This window comes from Charadrius vociferus, unplaced genomic scaffold, assembly GCF_000708025.1.
Source record: "Charadrius vociferus isolate BGI_N301 unplaced genomic scaffold, ASM70802v2 scaffold68, whole genome shotgun sequence".
Classification (NCBI taxonomy): domain Eukaryota; kingdom Metazoa; phylum Chordata; class Aves; order Charadriiformes; family Charadriidae; genus Charadrius; species Charadrius vociferus.
The window spans coordinates 2983194-3005004 of record NW_009649946.1 but is presented as its reverse complement, the minus strand read 5'-3'; the positions used below and the strand labels follow the sequence as shown (position 1 = coordinate 3005004).

At 36.4% G+C, this 21811-nt stretch overlaps 1 protein-coding gene across 2 annotated transcripts in view; it reads right to left on the bottom strand.

Annotated features, from left to right (window-relative positions):
• MLLT4 (myeloid/lymphoid or mixed-lineage leukemia (trithorax homolog, Drosophila); translocated to, 4) overlaps window positions 1-21811 on the bottom strand; it is a 92431-nt gene that overhangs the window by 26827 nt on the left and 43793 nt on the right. For both annotated transcript variants that reach the window (XM_009891456.1, XM_009891458.1), the window contains 3 exons: window positions 18898-19125; window positions 17084-17187; window positions 15161-15247 (listed from right to left, as the gene is read on the bottom strand). In XM_009891456.1, the coding sequence (XP_009889758.1) occupies window positions 15161-15247; window positions 17084-17187; window positions 18898-19125 (419 nt within the window). The remainder of the gene's footprint in view (window positions 1-15160; window positions 15248-17083; window positions 17188-18897; window positions 19126-21811) is intronic.

Below are 21811 nucleotides of genomic sequence, written 5' to 3'. Positions count from 1 at the left end.
AAATCTACTACTACTTCTTTACTGCTTTCAAATTAGCAGCTACACTTCTCAGTCACACCTTACAACTGGAAGAACCACTTCTACAGAACTAGCGCAATCGTTACATCAAAAGCCATCAAGAGAGGCTTCAGTTCACCCGGGTGACAATACTGCTGAACTGAACTGCATGCGTATAGCACTGCTCTGAAGACCTCCTTTTTTAGCTCTGAGTGTTACCTGTTGTTATAATGCATAGGCAAAGCAGAGAACCACAGTAAGGCAGCTTTATCGGGAACATACTAGCTGGTCGGAATTAGAAGAACAGCGAGTTGTGGACTGAAGAAAGGGAATTACACGATATTTAAAAGCTCTGACACCTCAAGTACATTGGACCTAAGCATCAAAATAAGAAAAACATCTCCATTCTGTGTGTTTACAATGCGGTTAAATAATCAGTACAAAAGAACAACCCAGACCATAAAAATTGTGTAAAACACAGAGAACTGAATTTAGAGGCCAGCAGTGGCATTATAAACAGCACTATTTACACATCTCAGTATTTTATTTGTTTTTAATGTTATACTAAACTAATTACAACGACACTAGCAGTGCAGAGGGTCAGAAAAAATCCACCTGCCTGCTCCCATCCGGCCTTACGCTTGGACCTGTGCTGGCACCACTGCATCACTGTCCAAATAATTCCCAAATGGGTTAAAATAGTATGACATAAAACAATCAGTGTTTGACTCTGCTCAACCTTAGACTTCACTATTCTGTAAATAATGTGATTTTTAACCCAACAATTTAAACTCCTTCAAATTCCTAAATCCTACTATAGGTCGCCTATTGACTTGTCAAGTAGCTCTGAGCAGCATCTGAAGAGCAACAGTATTCACGTGAAAGCTGAGTCCCAAAACAATTGCAAAACCAAAAAAAAAGCCACATACATGCAGATTCCCACACAGAGAAGCAAACTACATAGCGGAAAAACATCTTCGCTTTAAGCTTTTGATAGCCTGCATGGCTAGTGCACCCAAAAGACACTTGCCAACTTTGCCAAAGCCCACCCACTCCCCTTCTAAAGGTAAAAAATACAAACCATCCTAACTTCAGCAAGGGATGGAGATGAATAGCATATCTAGAACTGAAGTAAATTCATCATGTTAAAAAAACCAGCACACTTTTACTGAAGTAATTACACAATGGGATAAAAATGTTCCCCATTGTTTCCCAGGAAGCTTAATTAAGTCTCTGAGTAAAAACATGAAAATATTCTTGAAAATAATCTTCTCCATGTTTGGGCTTATTCATCTTTAAGACGGATGTGTGTAGCCAACACATGTAGGAAACTGAGGAAAACTATTAGGTCCAGTACCCGGAATGAAGCCAGGCATTTATTTGCATGAGATGCAATACCTGTATAAAGTTTTTCTTACTATCTTACACTTATCTTAGGAAGTAATTTAATGATTTAAACCAGCACAAGTTGAAAGATGCTAATGTACTGCACTTGGAAGTTTGTCATGCACTTGAGTTTAGTCAGAGTATGAGAATAATTAATAGTAAATTTGCTGTGATTTACAGGTTGCTACAGGAATTCTATGACAATAGGGAACTTTCATATTTAGATGGAATTTTAACAGATCTTCTAATCCCACTTGGAAGGTAAAGGCAAACACACTTCTGCATATGGAAATCTGCTTAGAATGAAGAAAAGAATGTATGGGAAAATGTTTGTTTAAGTGACCAGACTACCTTGTAAAAAGCAAATAAACAATGAGCCCTCCTCATTGAGAGCAAGAATAAAAGAAGTTACAAGTTAAGAGGATAAGTAAAAAAATGAGGTATGAAACACTATCAATAACACCAGCAATTAAAACTCACCAGAAGTTCTATTTCCCTTAGATCTGGCCTTACTGCATCTGTTTGGCCCACATACACTGTGTAACAGTATTTGAAGTGGGACAGAAGAAAGCTAGGTAAAGCTTTTAGAAAAGAGGACTAGCTTTATTTTTGTCATAGTAGCCCAGTTTCAAATAGTTCTTATCACAGAACAAAAATATGTTTAGAAAAATATTATAAGATGAAGTCTAAAATTACAACCTGAGAACAAAAATAAAGGCAATGAAATCAAACACAGGGAGGCTTGTTAAGTTTATTACACATTTGGATGATAATGATTATTGGGATTTTCACATCAGTACCGTTCATAGCTCACAGGTTGCATAGTCCATGCAAATCTAACTCTCCCTTTGAAATTAAATGAAAACTTCAAATTACTGAAGTGGTACTGATTTGGTCCTAGTTTAGTGCAAGAACTGTTCAACAATGTTCACCTATGTTATAATGTGTCTAATGCACATAAGGAAAACTTAATTGTAACGAGAGATACTTATTTTTCTGGCGGTTTGTAGCTGAATTGACAAGGGACCTTCTCAAATAACTGAGGAGAACCTACACAGGAACTGACGCATATAATAAATATGGCAATTCAACTCCCAAACACTGCAAAATACATAAATATTGTAATTCAACTCCAAAACACTATAAACTGATCATAAAAAAGTTGATGTGCCCCCTCTAGCACCTAAATTGAATATTTAATAAAATACTTAGGGAACTTCCTAAATCAATTCTTTTCAAAGCAAAAACCCCCGACCTGTCAGAAGACAAAACTAAAATTGCAGACTATATTCCCAAATTGTAAAGTAACACATAGAAATATTAAAATAGCAGAGGATTCCATGAACAAGAAAGTAGCTTATATGCGTAAGAGAAAAATTGGCAGTAGTTATAATTTCATTTGTTTCAGAGGATGTTTTATCATTCCTCATCATACTGAATCAAAAAAAAAACAACCCAACCAACCACAACCCCTAAAAACAACCCCCAAAAAATCCAAAGCAAGAAACACCCACAAAACCCCAATACGTTTACAACATCAACAAAACTTCATCTGAAAAATATGACCAAAGACTGTGGACCAGAACAGTTAACCAGCTGGAACTTCAGCAAGAGCTTTCAGCTCTTTCAAAAGCACCTATTAATTTTGGAGATTTGTGAATTCAGACAGACTGCAGTCAACAGAAAAGGGTCAAAATTAAAATTTCACCTGAGAGACAACTTGTAATTTTTTTTTTATTACTTATAGAATATAAATAACATCGGTATATACTGACATATGTTTTTATATATATACACACCTACATATATATTTTTCTCTACTAATTCAGAAAAAGTACTTGTTAAGTACTTACATTTGGAAAATTAAAAAGTAACAAAAACTCCATAAACTTTCATTTATAAATGTCTTCTAAATAAGCAATAGGACAACTGTAAAACTTAAGCTAGTATCACAGGACATATCACCTGATATAAAGGAATTTAGTAAAGAATCTACTAAAGAAACAAACAAATTAATTGACTGAATGACTTCCCAGTAGGGCCTGAAAGATTAGAAAAATTCTGAAAACTCATGCAACTATGGCACTCCGTAGAAGTTACAGAGGAAATTTTGGCACCTCTGGTTAGCACAACTTCAATCTCTAGAATGCTGATACAAAATACTTAGAGTCACAGCACTGACAGAAGGCAGAGTGGGAAACAACTATTAAAAAAAAAAAAATAAAATGTGCCCAATGCCAGTGTCCCTCATTAAAACAGAACCTGGAAGGTGAAGAAAATAACAACCCCCTCAAATATTAAGATTGTTTACAGGATTTCCACTCTTCAAGTCACATAGACTGCAACCTCAAAAATTCTGGAAATTTGCTGGGAGCAGAAGCAAGGAAGGAAAACAAAGTCGATACAACAGAGCCAAGTCAATCACTCATTTAATGCGTCAAAAGAAATAAAATCCAAAAGTATGCTCAGCTGACTAAGATTTATGGCAGACAAAGGTATGCAAAGATTTCATACCTGTTGTTCAAATGGGTATTTGACCCTTTTAAGCCTGGTATGATTCTTTGCTTGACTACAAAAATTCTATCATGTTAAAGAAGCCAAAGGACTGAGTTGGATAAAGCTATCTAACCTCAGCTTTTGAGACAGCCTAACAGGAAACAAGTCTTTTTCCATCACATCTGCTTATCACCTGGGCCATCTATCAAGCAACACATCAGTACACAGTAGTCCCTACTTGTTTTCACAATTAGCGTTACTTTGCAAGCCCTTCCTTGCTCTAACAGGATAGCGCCCAAACTACTGCATTTGCTTAAAAAATTACTATGGGAACTATAGAAATAAAAGAGGCAGCACTAAAAAAAAAATAATAATAATTCTGTGGTGTAATCAGAGCAATAAGGAAAAGAACAAGATAAACTACAGTGATCTGAAAAAAGAAACAACTACTCCTACATCAGAAGAATGTAAAATTCAGGATGTACAAGACTACAGTAGTAATGAATCAGTAAAAATGACAGAATTAAAGTATTTAAGGAGAACAGATTTTATTAGTAGTGTTGCTATGTGACAAGATGAGTTTTATAAGACTTCCTTGTCAGTAACAAACACAGGAAACTTTGGCTTACGTCCATTTCATCAGCCATAAAATCGGAACATGCCATGTAGTGCAACTGTACGTAAAGCAGTCTGGATAACAAGAACATCAGATATAGTCTTCCTAATGGCCGCATCACAGCTAACCCATGAGCTGGTGACTCAGTCACCACAGAAGCGCTAAAAGCAGGCAGAAGTAGTCCCGCCTGCTCTTCCTTCCCATTTGGTATTTGCCAGGACAAGCAGCCATAATGCCCTGGTGGAAAAAACAGCCAGCTCCTTCTAGTGAGCATCAACACGCAGCTAGGTTCCCAGGCAAGCCACCCATGCCACGCCATGTGGGGACCTGCCACCAGCGACATAATGGGCCAAATGTGCTGACACACCACACCCCCCCCACCAGTATCCTAATCTGAAGGTATCGGAGTGGGAATGAAGGTCCACCTGTTGACGAGGTGGTAACCTCTTACCAGTTAAGCTACTCTCATCCTCAAACATCATGCCCCACAACCAGCTTAGGTGGATCACAAACTAGTTGTACTTTCTGTGAGGTTAGTAATATTCTTGCAGTTTTAGTAGATCTGTAGGATGACCTAGTTATTTCAATACATATCATTAGAATTAAACCTCTGGAAACTATTACAGAAACATTTTTCCAGTTGTTCGGAATGACAGCAAAATTGTAGTATTAAGTAATTAAGGAAAAACTATGCATCTGCAAAACGTATCTGCAGGTGCGGCACCTAACCAAACCGGTAACGCTCCAGACAATTAACAGTAAGGTCTTGTCATTACTTGTTCTAAACCATCATTCGCCCATACCTGTTTAGCTTCACATACTTTGTTTATCACTCCAATAAAACTGGAGCAATGAACAGCTTCCGATAAAGACTGGCAGAATCACATTCGATTCATGAAAAAAATGTTACATGTGTTAAAAACTATTTTTATTTACACAAAATGCAAGACAGTCTTCCTAATCACCTTTCAAAACTGATTTGAAGATTTCTGTCTTAAATACATGAATATTTAAATGGTTTCAAGCTTCACATAAATAGTAATATGAAAAAGTAGTCCTGAAGTGAAGGTATCTTCACTCTCCAATTATAGTTTGACTGAATCCACAAAAAAGTGTCATACAGTTATCAACCTTTTCAAAGTAATATTCCAATTGAAGTGGCTTCAGATACCAACACTACGCATCAAAACATTCCAATGGGTCACATAAACCATTTGAAATTTTAAAAAAATACATAATTTTCAAGACTCTCTTGGACTTTGCATAATTATGCAGTCATGAAAAAAGATTTCATTTTAGTAATGTAGATATCACATATATGTGCACGTATATACATATGCAAATATACCTTGCTGAAATATTAGGATCTGGTACCTCTTATAACATTTCAAAGATGACACTGTTTCTCCAAGTCAGTCTGTTTTGTTAAGCTTCTGTTGTATTTTATAAAAACGAAAGACTTTAAAAACAGAACGAATCCCTGCAACTGAAACGTCTTCAAGCAAAACAGGACAGAAACGCAGCTATCAAGCCTGATACCAGCTATCAGGCCTGAAATCTTTTATCTGCCCACGCCCAGGCTAACTCCCCGATTCCAGACTCTTAAGTGTACATAGCCGATCTCTGTAAGTTTTTATAAACAACCTTAAAGGCAAGTTTATGCAACAGAATCAAGTCTCAGTCTGACCTCCCTGGCAAGTAATTAGTCTAGAAGCATTTAAATAACCCAAGCTTGTAAGCATTTTAAAGCATACCAGTTTGCTAAACTATGCAGCCGGTTTACAAACGTACTCTCCAGGAGGCAAAAGCAAAGGTTTCTGATCACCCAAACACTCACATTGCCTAAAGCTGCATGCATTTTGTAGGTTGTATCTGGATGAGTGCCTATTTATCCACTTTACGTACCCAACATACTACGTTTACAACTCACTGAACTACTTGCTGGCAGCCCAGAGGAATGAAAGACCAACTTTGTAGCTACTGGTCCCGCCTCTAGTCAGTGCAAACTTTTCTGGACTTGAAGATCAGAAAAAAATGACTTTGTCAGAGGAGGCGAACGCCTCTGCTGCCTGAAGACCAATGTAGGGACTTTGGAAATCTCTCATCGTTAGACAGAATACTTCATAGCATGCTCTATATAATTTCCAAATATAAATGAGGTGAACCAGCCTACTGTATGTAAAACTGGTCTGTTAGTTGTGGCTACAGCTGCTCTGAGTCACGTCGTACCCTGACTTAAAAAGAATTTTAAAACTGACCCATGCTCCACATATGTAAGTTTCTGCTTTCCCCTCTCAAATTATCCTCCGTGGTGGGGGGGAAAAACCAAACATTTTTGGAGTTGGACAAACTACAGTCACAAGTGGGCAAAACATTTCCAATTACACAAAACAGGCAGTGGAGATTCAAACTTTGGTGACAGTCAACATCATTCACAGGCAAAGAAACATCAAGCATTTAACATCTATGAACAATTCCATTGTAACTTTAAATTGCACTGGGTGGGAAAATAGATGAAAAACAGGTCTTACTATTCACAGAAAAAAAAGCTAGACTGCAAGCACTACAATATCACGGGACTCCGAAGCATCCCACAACCTAGAAACTTTGCATGCAGCGTATATCAACAAATAGCCTCAAAAGGAGTAAAGAGAAAGGACTGAAGAGTTTTGTTGTACTCTTCAACGGAGTAAGGGTTACCTGTTACTTTTTCATAAAAGAAAGAATGTTTGCCATCAAGATTGACTTGCACACAAAGCAAGCAAGTGAATATACCCTCTATCTTCCTAAGGCATGCTTCTCCTAAGGAGATGAAAGACCAAAGAATCCAGGATGTTCAGTAACGGACTTCCAGAAATGGCATTAATAAAATATGCAATACTGTAGGCTTTTGCATATGTAGTCTTTTTTTTTTTTTTTTTTTTTTAATAAAAACCAAATTATGGTATTCAGTAACCTTAATAAGGCAATTAGATAAATACGGAAAGCAGGCATGCTGACTTATGTGCTAGACAGAAGTATATCAATTTGAAACACGTGATTTCTCTCACACTCTGGAAATTGAGTGCTTCTAAAAAGGTACCTTTGATGAAAACCAAAGTAACTAAAGGAACTAGCTAAAGGAATTGACCTAAAGTCTCTTTCTGAGACTGGAATCAAGTATGCAACAGTTCCTACCTAATTGTGCTCTCATGAAATGGGAAAAGTGGTAAGTAAAGGAAAAATGATTCATATACAACATTTGTAAGAGACTAAGCAAGTTTTATTCATTAGTCTTTCTTAACCTTTCTGAAAAGTAAGCCTCTTTTATTCTTATAAATGCTGCAACTTAAGATTCATGTAATAGTCTATGGCATAAAAGCACTCCTAATTTTTAACAAAAGAAACTAAATGCATGAGCCTGTTGGATTTCATTTCTCTTTTGTTTCAAAGAAAAAAAATATTTCATTGAGTTCAAGGAAAACATATTGCTTGAGCTCCATTACCCCAAACAAGGGTTAACTTTTTTAATGTATGTTTGCTATAAATACTCTATGAGCAGTGACACACTAGGGACTATTCAGTTATGTACCAATCTACAAACTGTATTGCAGATTCTGTGATGCTCTTCCCTGTTAAGGCAACTCTGAATTAATGTCTCAGCTTAATTAGGTCTGTGGATAGGACTTTACAGGCAAGACATACCGGGCAATCTGTTTTGGAAAAAAACCCACCCTGTATCTCTGCACTTTTTCAAAGAAATGGCTCTTGGCTCTATAGCTAAGGACAAACTACAACTGAAAAAAAACCCCACAGCATAATCTTCCACATAATCCTGCTTTGCAGTTTCAGATGGATACAACTTAATCCAGTATTGGTGCGTACACTATCACGTACTACTAAGAACCTAAATTTCTACTCCAATTCAGAGTGTTATTCATAAAGGGAAAAGTCGCACAGAATTTGTTAACTTCTGAAAGTCTTTTTAATTAATAGGAGTAAAAAAATTAAAGTTGAAAGGCTGTATTAACAGGTATCTTAACAGAATTTTTGAAGTTATTTGAATGAAGTCTGGTAGAGGAATTCTAGCTAAAACATACATGCACTGTAACTTTTGCAGACTTGCTAGCAAGTGCCTGCATACAGAAGGTATTACTGCAAGGAGGAACTGGCACATGAATTTTAAAACTCACTTTGATCTGGAAGGCATTAAATACAAATGTCTGGGTGACCCATTTGCAGTATCAATCTAAATACAAGCATATAAAAAAAGAGAACCACATTCTACTTGAGCAGAGTTGCGGTCTCACAGCTAGTGAGAAGAAAAATCATGCTGTGCTGGCATAAGCTTCAGTTTTTACACAGCGTATGAAAGCAATAGCAAAATTTTGTAGAACATCTACAAGGTACCAAAATTTAACCAAAAAACCTGCTGGAAGTTATGAGTCAACAAGAAACAGGCAAATTGCTAACACATCGCTACTTATTTGGTCACGGTGAAGATTAAACTGGCAACTTACATATTATTTTATTCCTGTGAGACTGAGAAATCTGTGCTGGAAATGACAATTAAATATTGTATTTTTACTTCAAGTTCCTCCTAAGAAGCCTGTTAAGGCAACATCAGTAGATCAGACTGCTGATGTGAATTAGTATCGAACATTTAAAACAAAACAAAACAACTTCTAAATCTTCTTACTCAAACTTTTCAATTTATTCATGCTGGGAGGAAAGGGCAAAAATTTTCCTTAAATACTGAAAAAGCACAGACACAGGATGACTTCAGATACTGAGGTATCTTAAGACCTGGAACACAAGTAAAGAGCTAACAAACAGTTTAAAAAAAAAAATAATCCCATCAACTATCTATATTTGCAAATGCAGAGTAGAGAGAATCAAATTTGTATATTATGTTACTGCTACTATTAACTATAAACACAAATTTCTTTTTTTTTTTGGGGGGGGGAGGGAATATTAAGATTTTTAAATGAATGTTTAAGCCTGTTCCTTCTACATAGATCACCTAAAAGATATCTGTAGAACTACCTTTCTGAAAAATTTCACATCAGAATTGATACTCCTGGTAGTCTCAAACCCTCTTTAAATGTAACACCTTAAATTGACTGTTAAATATAAAATGATGAGCAACAGTTTAGAAAATAAAGCAACTTAGAATGATTTAATTAAATTTCAAGAACAAACAAGGTCACCAAATAATACAAATTATTTATGGTTAAGATGCCACACACTTGTTTTTAGAAAAGTAAGCTCCTTCCCCTGAATATTTATTGATGAACTGTCACACACAGTGTTTGAAATGCTTCTGTTAAAGAAGAAACATCTTATCACCATCTCATCCTATTTTAGCAAGTGCTATGAAAATATTTAATCTGACCATCTGTTAAAAAACCCTAGAAAATACACTCTGATTTATATGCAAGCAGGGGCATATACATATGTACTTTAAGATGCTTGTACATATTTTGAAGTAACTTTTTCTGTTATACTAATAAAAGATGACTGGGACAGTAGAAGTGTGCCATACTTTAAAGAACTAAATCATAGCATACTAATGAATACAACCAGCACGCAAAGATTAATCAATAAAACCTGCTCTATCATTCTTGCCGAACACGGGGATCCTTTCCTTTGTGCAGTAGCAATCTAAACAGAATTTAAAAGCCTCTACTTTGTGAATGTATCGAACATAAGATATCCGAACTGCAACAGATTTGCATGTTCTGGTCTTTTCAGAAGGGGTCTACGGAGTATTAGAAATCTTCTATATACTGTTTACGATGTCAACTTTAATTATTCCACTATGACTTTGTAAGGGGAAAACAGACTTTTAGAAGAACCTGGATTAAAGCCAACTAGTATGACAAGTAAACAGATCACAGGTCATGCTATTCATGCTCTGCCACAGTAAAACAGTAGTTATCACACCTGAAACTTTCAATATTAATAGTCTCTTCCACAAATTTAAGAAGTGCATATGAAGAACAAGCTAAAAAATTAGTTTTTTCTTTCTAGATTTTAGAAAGTTAGCTACTAACATCTGACTATATTTAACTGCATGCTGTATTACATCGTTGCTACACGAACAAATAACTACTGGCAGGTTTAAACAAGCAAGAGAGCAGGAAAAAGTACAGGGATAGTATTTAAAACTTCAGAGAAAAACAGTCCCAACAGAAACCTGAACAGACTTACCATGGATTCTGTTCTTCCAACAACAGAAAACCACATTTTGATCTCCGGGACTACAGATCCTTGAAAGAAAAAAAACAATTCTCCACTTCTCTTCCAGCCCTCAACAGCAACCACCGCTCTAGTCTGCTGGATTTTCCAAGATACCCATCAAGATAACTCGGAGCTGGATGCGATGACACAGCGTAGCGTTTATCAACACCAGCTATAACCAATACAATATTCAGACTCTTACGTAATCAGTTATGCTCTTCTGACTTCCATTTACTTTAGAGGCTTTATTAAACTTTGAAAACTGCTAGAAAAAACAAAAAGGGAGCCCTTTTGTACAAAAGACAAAACCCCTCCAAATTAAACAGGAAGTAATGTGCTGGCCCACAGATGGCTAAGAAGTCACATGCGAAAGCCCCCAAAAAGCGATATATTTTTAAAGTAAACTGCATGCACACGCTGCTTCCAAATCATCTGGATTTCATAAAAACTTAACCGCAATGTGGTTGGGAGTCAGGCAGCTTTTAACATCAAAACATCTTTCAGGGTTAGAGCAACCAAATTCTGCACACTACCTCAAAAAGTAATACTGTTCCCGATGCCCGACCACTCCTACCAACTACATTTCCATACACCTATTACAAAAGCTACTGCTAATAAAGCTACAGGAGTATTACTGTAAGAAAACATGCAACACCTACAAAAGGGAAGAACAACAAGTTACCTTTGCGGATCACATCTGAAGCTATACAATTTAGCTTTCAATAAAAATCTGTGCAAAGTACTCAGTTTAAGAAACGCTGTTAGGTGTTTTCCCAATTTAAAAAAAGACAAAACAAAACCCAAACAAACACAACACTGTTTACAGTGCTCTGGCAGCTAACAGTTGTTTCATAACTGAACTTGTTTGCTCTGGTATGTTTGCATATAGTGTACATGCTTACTACATGGCTGCTCAAAGGGGCTGTCCTGCCTCAGAAAACACCTTTACAGCAAAGTGAGCGGAAGTAGGTGATGCGCAGCATTTCTGCTCGCTCCAGCACTCCTGGAAGGCCTGTAAAATTTCTATTTCACACTGACTCATCTTTTATTTAATTAGAAGTCATGCACTTAAACTTTTACCCATCATCAGGTGGAAAGAAGATCAAATACAGGGTTCACCAGGGACCTAACACTTTCATATGCTCCTTGACTCACCTCCTTTGGTTTGGTTTTGTTTTTACATTAATGGCAACGTGTCTGCAATCACCTAGTAACACAAATTGAATCCATCTATCGTTAAGAATAAGCAGGTGCACAGCATTTCAATGCAAGTTGCATCACTTCTCTGCTTGTACAATCTTAGCTTCAACTCCAATCATCTTTTGATCGCAGGAGAGAGGGTGTGACAACTACTTGGTAATTAAGAACATTTGGTGTGGAAGGGATATGTAAGGCATGGTATCTAATTTCCCCATTAAAAACCCTAAACTGGCACAGACTTCATTTATCTGGAAAACCTTGCAAACTAATAAAAACTCAAAGAATTATCAAATGATAAATTTGTTAGCTATTTCCTCAGAGAGGAGCACAGATTTCTAGGAAAGCGCAGACTTTTTGCAATGGGCAGAAAAAGAAAAGTAGTCAGTAGGAATTATTTTTCTTCACCATCTCTGAGAATCAGCCCATTTTATCCATCTCTAGAATATCACCAACCTACATTTTAAGCAGCTTCATCCAAAGCCAGTGACAAGTACAAGGAGCCCATTAAGACTAAACAAGAAAGGCAGTTCAGCACTGACACGCGAAGGCATTCTCACAGCATGTTACTGAGAGCAACTATTTTGTCACATCACAGGAAAAAAAAAATCAACTGTTTTCCTAAGTGACACTGAATAGTTTCAGGGTTGTCTTTCACTGGTTGGAGCAGGACCACCTGTTGACCAGCCACTGCATTTTCTTTTATTACAGCACTTTTGAAGCACTCTAGAAACCAATAGTTCAATAAATGTAACTGGGTCATGGGATCCTGTGCACAGCAGCAGGAACTGTCTATTTCTGAAGCTGCACATAAGCTTTCATTTCTTCAACTATAAGGTACTTCCATTTAAACGTTTGACAGCCAACCTTTTATTATCATAATATAGTATATTATAAAATAATATATACTATTACTCCCTCTCACTTCAGGTATTCTATCCAGGTAATGCTTAGAAAATTTTAACAAATAGTCTCCTGGACTTCTTCCTCCATTTTCCTCAGCCAAAGGAAAAAAATGAGAATTTTCATTTTTATGCTGGTGAAAGATACTTGACTTGAGACACGTCAGAAAAATTATTAGTACAAGTCAACAAGATAGGAATAGAAAGAAAAAATCCACCCACTGTTGCTAGCTTCTCAGTCACACTCAATTCTCTAATTTGTTCTGCTCTGGCTAGACTGAGAAAATTAACACGTGTGTACTCTTCCTTACTGTGTTGTTTTTATGAAGCCTATTATGGGATAAACATGCTATTAATTACTTACAATAAGCGACTTTGAACCCTTTCAAATACCTCCTTGAAAATAATCCTATTTAACTACAACGAGTTGTTTCAACACTTAATGAGAGATGATTATTTCTATCCAATGAACATTCTGCTGACTTTAAATTAAGCAAAAGTTTCTATTCTACTTACATTGAAACTAAAAGAAAAATCTGCTTGTTGCTTCTATTGGATTGAGATTTAAGACATAACTGTTTTAAAATCAGAATTGCAATATTGCGGCAGGCATGTAGCAGCAAGATGAAATGCAATCACTGCCTGAACCAGCGAGTGCTTCTGCAACTGTGCTGAGATGAAGACTGCTGCTTCCATCATTGATCATGTTAAAGAAATCATGAAATTGGGTAAATACCGTATAAAAATCTTTCAAATCAAGCTTACACACTGACCAGTAACACTGTTACATACTGCTAATGGAAAAGTGTCAGCTATTAAAACAACATATAGAAGCCAGCTAGCTCCAGTGAAAAGGGAAAGTTTCCCCCCCTGTTATATCCTGCTTCTCTCTTTATGAGAAACCAGATTTCACAGTTTAAAGTGAAAAAAACCCATAATTTCAATTGCACATTTTGTAACATTCAACAGAAATGCAGGTGGCAGTCAGAAGTCTGATACATATTTAATCTGGCGTATCTCAAGATCTATTATTTGCTTCTCAAATTATTAACCCACTCCACCAAACTAAGAGCAGAATATTAAGTTACATTTTTCAGATCCTGAAGAGTTTCCTCAATAACTGCTGATAGTTAGCAACATACACCTGACACCTGGTATTCTTCTACAGATGTCAGAAATAAATCTTAAAAGCTGATACCATGCAAGATTACTGTTTCAAGAACAGATTATGAAATAAGCAAAGTTTAGGAAAATAAAACAGTGCTGTTTAGAAGCAATTAACTATGTGAGATAACTTAAAAGCAGTATAACAATCATGTTTTCAGCCCATGCACTATGTGCCAAGGAGGACTACAGCATTCTGAAGTTTCCTGTACTACACAGTGAAGAGACATTAGGAAAGACTTGTTTTATCTGTTGTATACCACATAATTATATACCACACCGGCTTTTGGATATCACCATTGCATAATTGATAACAAGTTTAAAACTCAAAGATTGTCTGCTGTGTAATCCAGTTAAAGCAAAACCAACCAACTAGTGGAGTTCTCCATCTGGTGGCTGGAGTTATATGTGCATTGTATACATTACTACCTAGTGCTACTAAGAGCAGCATACACCCACAATTTCAGCAAGTCAGGGCAGGAGGTATACTCTCCTTCACCAAACTACTTAATAAGCTGTAGCCCTCTACTATAGAGAAGCAAAACTGAAGTTATGCATGCACCTGTACACCGTACAAAAGATAAAGTGTTGTCTTCATAGCAGAAAGTATACAACCTTTAATGTCTATATTTGAATTATTGTATTTATTCGTCAAATTAAAAAAAAACCCCACACTTTATTCTTGATATTTACTGCTTTTCTTTCCTACATACGTCTTCTACTTTTCAGCAGAAGTGTCTATATTTGAATTATTGTATTTATTCATCAAATAAAAAAAAAAACACCACACTTTATTCTTTATATTTACTGCTTTTCTTTCCTACATAAGTCTTCTACTTTTCAGCAGAAGCGCTAAATAAGCCTGTTTATTAATTCCATTTAATAACACTGCCGATTTTTGGCTGTGAAAGATGAATAAGCCTGTAGGAGAGGTTTAAACTTAAATGTCATAATAACTACATCCACATTAGGTTTCCTCTTGTATTGGTCACATCTGTGTATTTTACAGAAACATTCCCCAGCTAGAATAGAAGTATGATCAACACGATGTGCACAACAAACTTAAGGGAAGTAGATTTTTCCATTAACATTTTCCACAGTTTCCACATTTTCTGATTGAAAAAGAAAAAAAAAGAAAAAAACTTTTTTCAATAGCACTTATACAAACTGACTTCCATACCTTGGCAGCAACAATGCTCAGGCCCATTCCATTTTGTTTTTTTAGCGTTACAGTGATAATTTCAGGTTCTTTCCTCAAAGGCTGAGCCTATCAAACAGCAAAGGGGAAAGAAGAGAAAAGACAAAGAGTTCATATTCACTGCCAGGCTAGGAAAATTACCGTGCAAAATAGTTCACCTACAACCAAAACTAAGTTGTTAGTAGAGCAGAAGATCCCGCACCCTAAACAATACGTCCAGTACTCCATCTTACAGGTAGAATCTCTAACATTTGATTAATATGTATTCACATTATCAAGTACTACACCTTTGCTATGAACACTGCTGAAGCTTTGAAGTCTATCCATTGTTTCTCCTCCTTTAATTCAGTGAAGAGATTATTAATGATTCACAATTTGAAATGTAACAGGTCTACAGAACTGTAATAACTTTTAATGACAACTGAAGTTCAGACTCAGCAGGCCCCTATTAGAAAGGTGAGGGTCATCTACACAGAGCTCAGTTTTTAGTGCTGCATCTAGAAGATAGTAATTGTGCAAAGATATTAAGAGGCCAATTAATTTCAAAGGCAGAGTTAAAGCCTTAAAAGTAAGTTCCAAAAATTTTCACTTCTGAAAACTCTGTAACTCAAAACCAGCCTGAGCGCCTAAACACGTTCAGTATTTTTTTATATCTTTGCAACATTGTCAGTTCCCTCTACTCAACAAGTTTTTAAGCTAGGAGTATTCTAGCACTCCTGTGCCAAGGACGGCAGAAGAACAGAATCTGTTCCTACTTTATTTAGGATTTTTTCCATTAATTGAAATAGAAACATTATTAACCTAATTCAACCAAAAACGTACGCTGGAAGGTAAGCCACTAGTTTGCCATTAGTCTATACTGAATTTCTCTCAGTCTAAGAATAAAAGAAATTCTTCACTGAAAATTTGAGGAGACTGCCTAGCCTGGGCAATTCCCCAGACTACCAATAGAAGCAGAACTGTGAGACTAGTTTTGGCTTGGGAAAAGAAAAAAACACACCACCAAAAAACCCAAAACCCCCCAAACCCCAAACCCTACCTCACAGATATAAAATGGAACATTTACCTAGTATTTAGATTATGTAGACATGTTGCACCAAGAGGTGATTTGTGAACCAGCACTGCTCAGACACCAAGACTAAAGACAGTACTCTGAAGCTTAGCGCATTCAATTAATATACATGCACCAGAGAGAAGAATTATTAGATCAGGTTATTTGAACAGTCTTACATGGTATTAATTTCCATGGATCAATGAAATAGTAGTATCCACTCATCCTGCACTCCTTTATCAAGCCTTTTTAAAGAAGACTGGCCACAACTCTACTTTAGCTTGTTCTTAGAATGAGGAACAGCAAGAACCTTCAGATGGTTTCTGTTTCCACTAGCTCTAAAAAATGCATTTCTTTAGAGCAACAAAGGGAGGAGGAAGAGCACGATGTCTCAAGAATGTCTCTGCTGTATTTTGTTTAAATGCCCATTTACCAAGATACCAAGCCTGCAGAGCCTGGCTTATCGGTTCAAGACTGGGCTCTGCTGCACCAGTCATACAGATTTAGGAGATGCTCTCTTCTGTAAAGTTAACACAAATTTCTTCACAGAAAGTGTTACCAAACATTGGAACAGGTGGCCCAGGGCTGTGGTGGAATCACCATCCTTGGAGGTATTTAAAAGATGGGTAGACGTGATGCTTAGGGACACGGTTTAGTGGTGGTTTTGGCAGTATTAGGTTGATGGTTGGACTCAATGATCCCAAAGGTTTCTTCCAACCTAGATGATTCTAGGATTCTAAATATGTTCTTTAGGCCACTGCAGCAAGACTGCATGATGTCATCTAACAAATGCTGGGTTCTGAACAGAGTAAATGAAGCTTTCAAGTCACTCTGAACAATGAATCAATACTTACTAGCTCAGCATTATCATGTGACAGGTGACTTTCATAGTCTGCACCTTCAAAGTATATTGTCCACGTGCCTGGTGACCGTGGATGAGGCGTTAGCCTACAAAAACCTAAAAGGGAAAGCAACATAAACATAGTCATGGTATTTTCTCAACAGATTAATTAAAATCAAATAGCAAAGGAAATACCAAATAGCAGTATTTATCTTCTTATATTCATTAGTATGTTGAATCCTGCATCTTAGATGCCATTATGTGCTTCACTGCAATTTTTATGGTATCTACAAAATCCTACAGTTGTACAGCAGCTGCTTCTGAGAAACATATGTATTTAAAAACACTACAACCTCACAGAAAACTCCTAGGCTGGAAAACATTGCTTGTACCAACCAGACTCAAAGACACAAAACACCAAGTCATCTTTTAGGATACAAACCACCAGAACTCTGAGTAGGAGAGCACCACAGAAATATTCTGCTTTGCAGACAGTCTAGCTAACCAGTTTCAGAATAGATTTGGCAGAGGTGAAGCTTGACCTGGAGACTCATTACTTTTTTTAATGCAACTATGCAAGTGGAGTTGTTGTTTGATTTTGAATTTTGAAAAAAGAAGCCACAGCAGCTGAGTGGTATCCAACACTGTCTCCTAAATCAGAGAGAACGAGACTCCACATCACAGTCAAATTACAAATCATTCCATCGAAATAGATGAGATTCTCCTCCTCACAAAGACCATATTTCAGCAATTCAGTTTACACTAATTTACCACAGACCAATTCCTCGAATAATTTAAGGGATACCTAAAAAGTAAAATATGCATTAAAGACGTGTTGCTTGTAATAACTATACAGGCATCTGTATGGCAAATGAATTATAATCACTAATTAAAGACTATTCTACTAGTCATCTTTAGTCTCAAAACTACATCCACTGTAACTCAATGTACTTTGAAAACAGTCAGTTTCCTACTATTTTATTTAAATGCAAGAATATGGCTTTTCTATAAACTAAGTTGGAACCAACATCTGCAAAACTTCTAAGCCTGCTTTGTTGATAGACTCCTTTGCTGTCCTACCTAACATGATATTCCTATGGAACTTTAAACTGCTTTTTAAGCAGAAAATTATTAAGAAATTATGTAACAAAAATGCTTCTAGTAAAATTGAGTAGCACAAGATAAGGATCGTAACTTGTTCATTCCCTGTAAATTCTCTGACAGACCCCCTGATTTACTTTCTCAAGTTTAGTTCACTTTTGTCCAACCACAAGAGCTCTCTACTCATCATCTGAAATTTCGTTGGGACTACAAAAGCCCAAACCATACACTCTTACGTTGATGAATATCAGAAGAACTATTTTAAGCTCGTGGGTTTTTATTGTTATATGGAAGTAGCTGATGAGTAAAAAAAAGAAAATGTGACTGAGGGATGAATTATTTAATTCACATTAGCTTTAAAAGTAAGTTGACCGTGAAATTGTTGAAGTATTACAAAGTTTACATTTATGTAAATTTTTGCTGCTTAAGCACCAAAATCCGAAAAAAAAAAAGCTCCACAGCAAATGTAAAACAAAGTTTCAATAGCCACCCAGCACTCATTATTTAGAACCTGGAAAGTCAATGAAAGGGACAGGGAGAAAGGGTAAAGATTAAAAAATCCTGCATACTTATGGGTTGCAAAAGCAAACACTTGAAGAACACGGTATAAAAAGATTAAAACATATATGAAGACAAAGTTGGTTACATTTAACTAAAATATATTTTGCATTCCAAGGTCACTACACCAAAAATAGAAGATCATTGTAAAACAACAGAAGAACTAACCTCTCTGACAGAGTGGATCTAAAAATTCTTGTAAACCACTTGGAACATTTCTGACAACATCACAGGAATAGCCATCTTCTGGTAAAAGAAAAGGTAGCTGTAAGTCAGGATCCTCTTCCAGTTGGACTTCTCTGCCATCGCTGCGAGCAAGTTCATCAGCTGTATTTTCTGCAACAGTTACTACATTCTCTATCAATTCCTGGACAGAAGGCAGAAAGACATTGTTATTTTAAAGGGATAATTTTCATTAAGCAAAAAACAACAATAAGAAAATATTAAGAGTGTAAGAAAAAGGAATTTGTAAAATAAATTCTCAGCTATAAAACTTCCTTGGCTCCACCATGTACAGTCAGTATACTGCATTGCTTTATTTGATTAAATCCCACAGATTATGTAGTTAGAGAATATAACAGAAGCATTTATTTTTACCTCAATATTTTCAAAACTTGTGGTGCATGTTTTTACTTGATATGAAAGCTGCATTTAAAAATATATAGCAGAAAACATGCATGTACAGAGGTGCAATCACAGGCAGGTTTAAAATTTTGACACTTTGTTGAGAATATATATACACTTCTGTAAGACTAAATATATAGAACGGAAACAGACAGCTTGTGTAAACCAGGATTTTCAGCTCCATCGGGACACGTATATCCCCAGAGGACCAATGGCACATACAGTTCCCCAGTTTGGAAGTTTTACAGAACTAATTTAATTCTGCATTTCCCGGGAGGTCAGTATAACGTGAAGGATCCCTTAAGGTAGATATCTATGTTTTAAGTAAAACTGTAGAAGCACACAACACAAAAGCAGGATCACTCAAGGTGCAGCAGGGAACTTTAAAGTTTTACATTTGGTGCACAAGTGTTCTGCCTAGTATCACAAAAAACTCTATGAAACCAATGCACTTTTCACAATGTAGCTACTGTGGTTGTGTGTAGCCCACAGTAGTTCTCCTTCCATATTTTAGAGACATCTGTAAGATTTCAGTAGGATATCTGTTACTAGATGGTATGAACTGAGGAAAATTAATTCACAAGTTCACAAAAATCAAATTCCAAACAACTTTGCAAAAAGTAAAGGTCCAAGCAGCATTTTGTATTTCTACATTCTTTTATTTAACCCAAATTACTCAAAAGAGTGGATAATGAAAAGGCTCTTCTCTCTCTCTCCTCAAGCAGTTCCTCCATTTTTCTGTTACCTTAACCACCAACTGTTACCTTAACTACCAACCTTAGGCTGGCCTAAGTTTTAGCATGAAAGCATTCAGTTAAGTGAAATAAAAAAAAAGGTTACAGGCAACTTTTTAAAATTATGTTAGTAATTCTCTGAGCACTCAGCCTCTTCCACTTTGCATGCTCTGCCTTAGGAACCAAGAAATCACCTCAGGTTTGACTCGTCACTACATTTGAACAAGCAGGCACCATCAATACTTAAAAGTATCTTTACCTCTAGTTAATCAGCATTCTTCCTGGAAGAGAACTCACCCCAGAGACGAGTGATTTTGCTGGCATCAAGCCAGAACTACTACAATTAATTTACCTGAAGCTGCTACAAATACTACATACAGATTCCTTTACTACAAGTATTTGCTTTACCAAAGATTCAGGTGTGATTTCCAGTCTTTTTCTACAGCTTCTACTTGCCTCCCAAAACCAGCTTAACAGTTTGGTCTTAATCTCACCCAGTTACACTAACATGAAACTCAGAATCTGTAAGCCTGATACAACAATTTTATTACTGGAGCACAATGCAGAACACAGTTGAGACAAAACCATGTAAGTGTTCTCATCAGAACGTTCAGTTTCAGCATATTTCCAGGGGGAAGTCAGATAAATAGTCTGTCTTTAGAAGTCCTCTTCAAGAAGGGCCTTTTTACCACAAAAGATGCTAATTTTTAAAAGAATTACATCAAACTGATGTATAAATAAATACATTTATCAAAGAACAATAAAAATAAACTGTGGAATTCCACCTGTGTGTAAACAGGAAATATAAGCTATGGTCTTAAGCAAAAGACTTATGGTTTGGTAGCCAATATATAAAAATATATGCAAGCTACAAGCGCCCCCTTCGTATTAGTACCTTTGATTTACGAAAGAGATGTCTCCAGAATTATTACAAATAGACTTTGTAGACAATGCACTCAGTTATATTAGTATTAGATTATCTTCACCTTTTAAGATTTTTGAGATCAGTCAACTATCCTATAATCAGGGTTTACCTTAAGAGTTTTCATCCACATATGATTACAATTCTGCCAGGAACACAAAACCTCTTTTGACTTCTGCCAAAAAGATGTTTCCCATGGATAAAACTCAGAATAGTCAGTTATGTCTTAAATATCAAGATAAAAACCAGTTCTGAAAACAACATACACACACCTCTCTACAGACATGTTCCATGTATCTGTTTGTCCATCAAAGGACAATCTGTCCACTGCTTATATGAAGGGATTCAAGATTCATGGATTTTTACAGCCCACATGTAAAAAAGCTTAGTGTTCCTGCTTATTCATTTGATTTCTATAGTCAAAACTTAAATTTTTGTTCCTTGTGGTTATACATAGAACTAGCTTTTGGGAGTGCTCTGTGCACTTCTCTACCACCTTACTGGGTTTCATCCACAAATGCTGTAAGGTGAAGTGACACATCTCTGAGTATGCTCAACATGCAGCGTCACCTTACATACAGAGATTTTTGGTAATATCCTGCTCAAGTTGCAGCAAAGTACACCCACCGAAGTTGGTGGCCAGAAGCGGGCTGATACCACTGATACTTCTTCTTGTATGGAGAGCAGATTAACCACTCCGACTTTTCAGGGAACATTTCCAAACCAATCAACACTAAGACAGCTACTTTCAGCCAGTGTTTTTACTTTAAGTCTATATTCCTCAGGTATGTTAAACAGCACA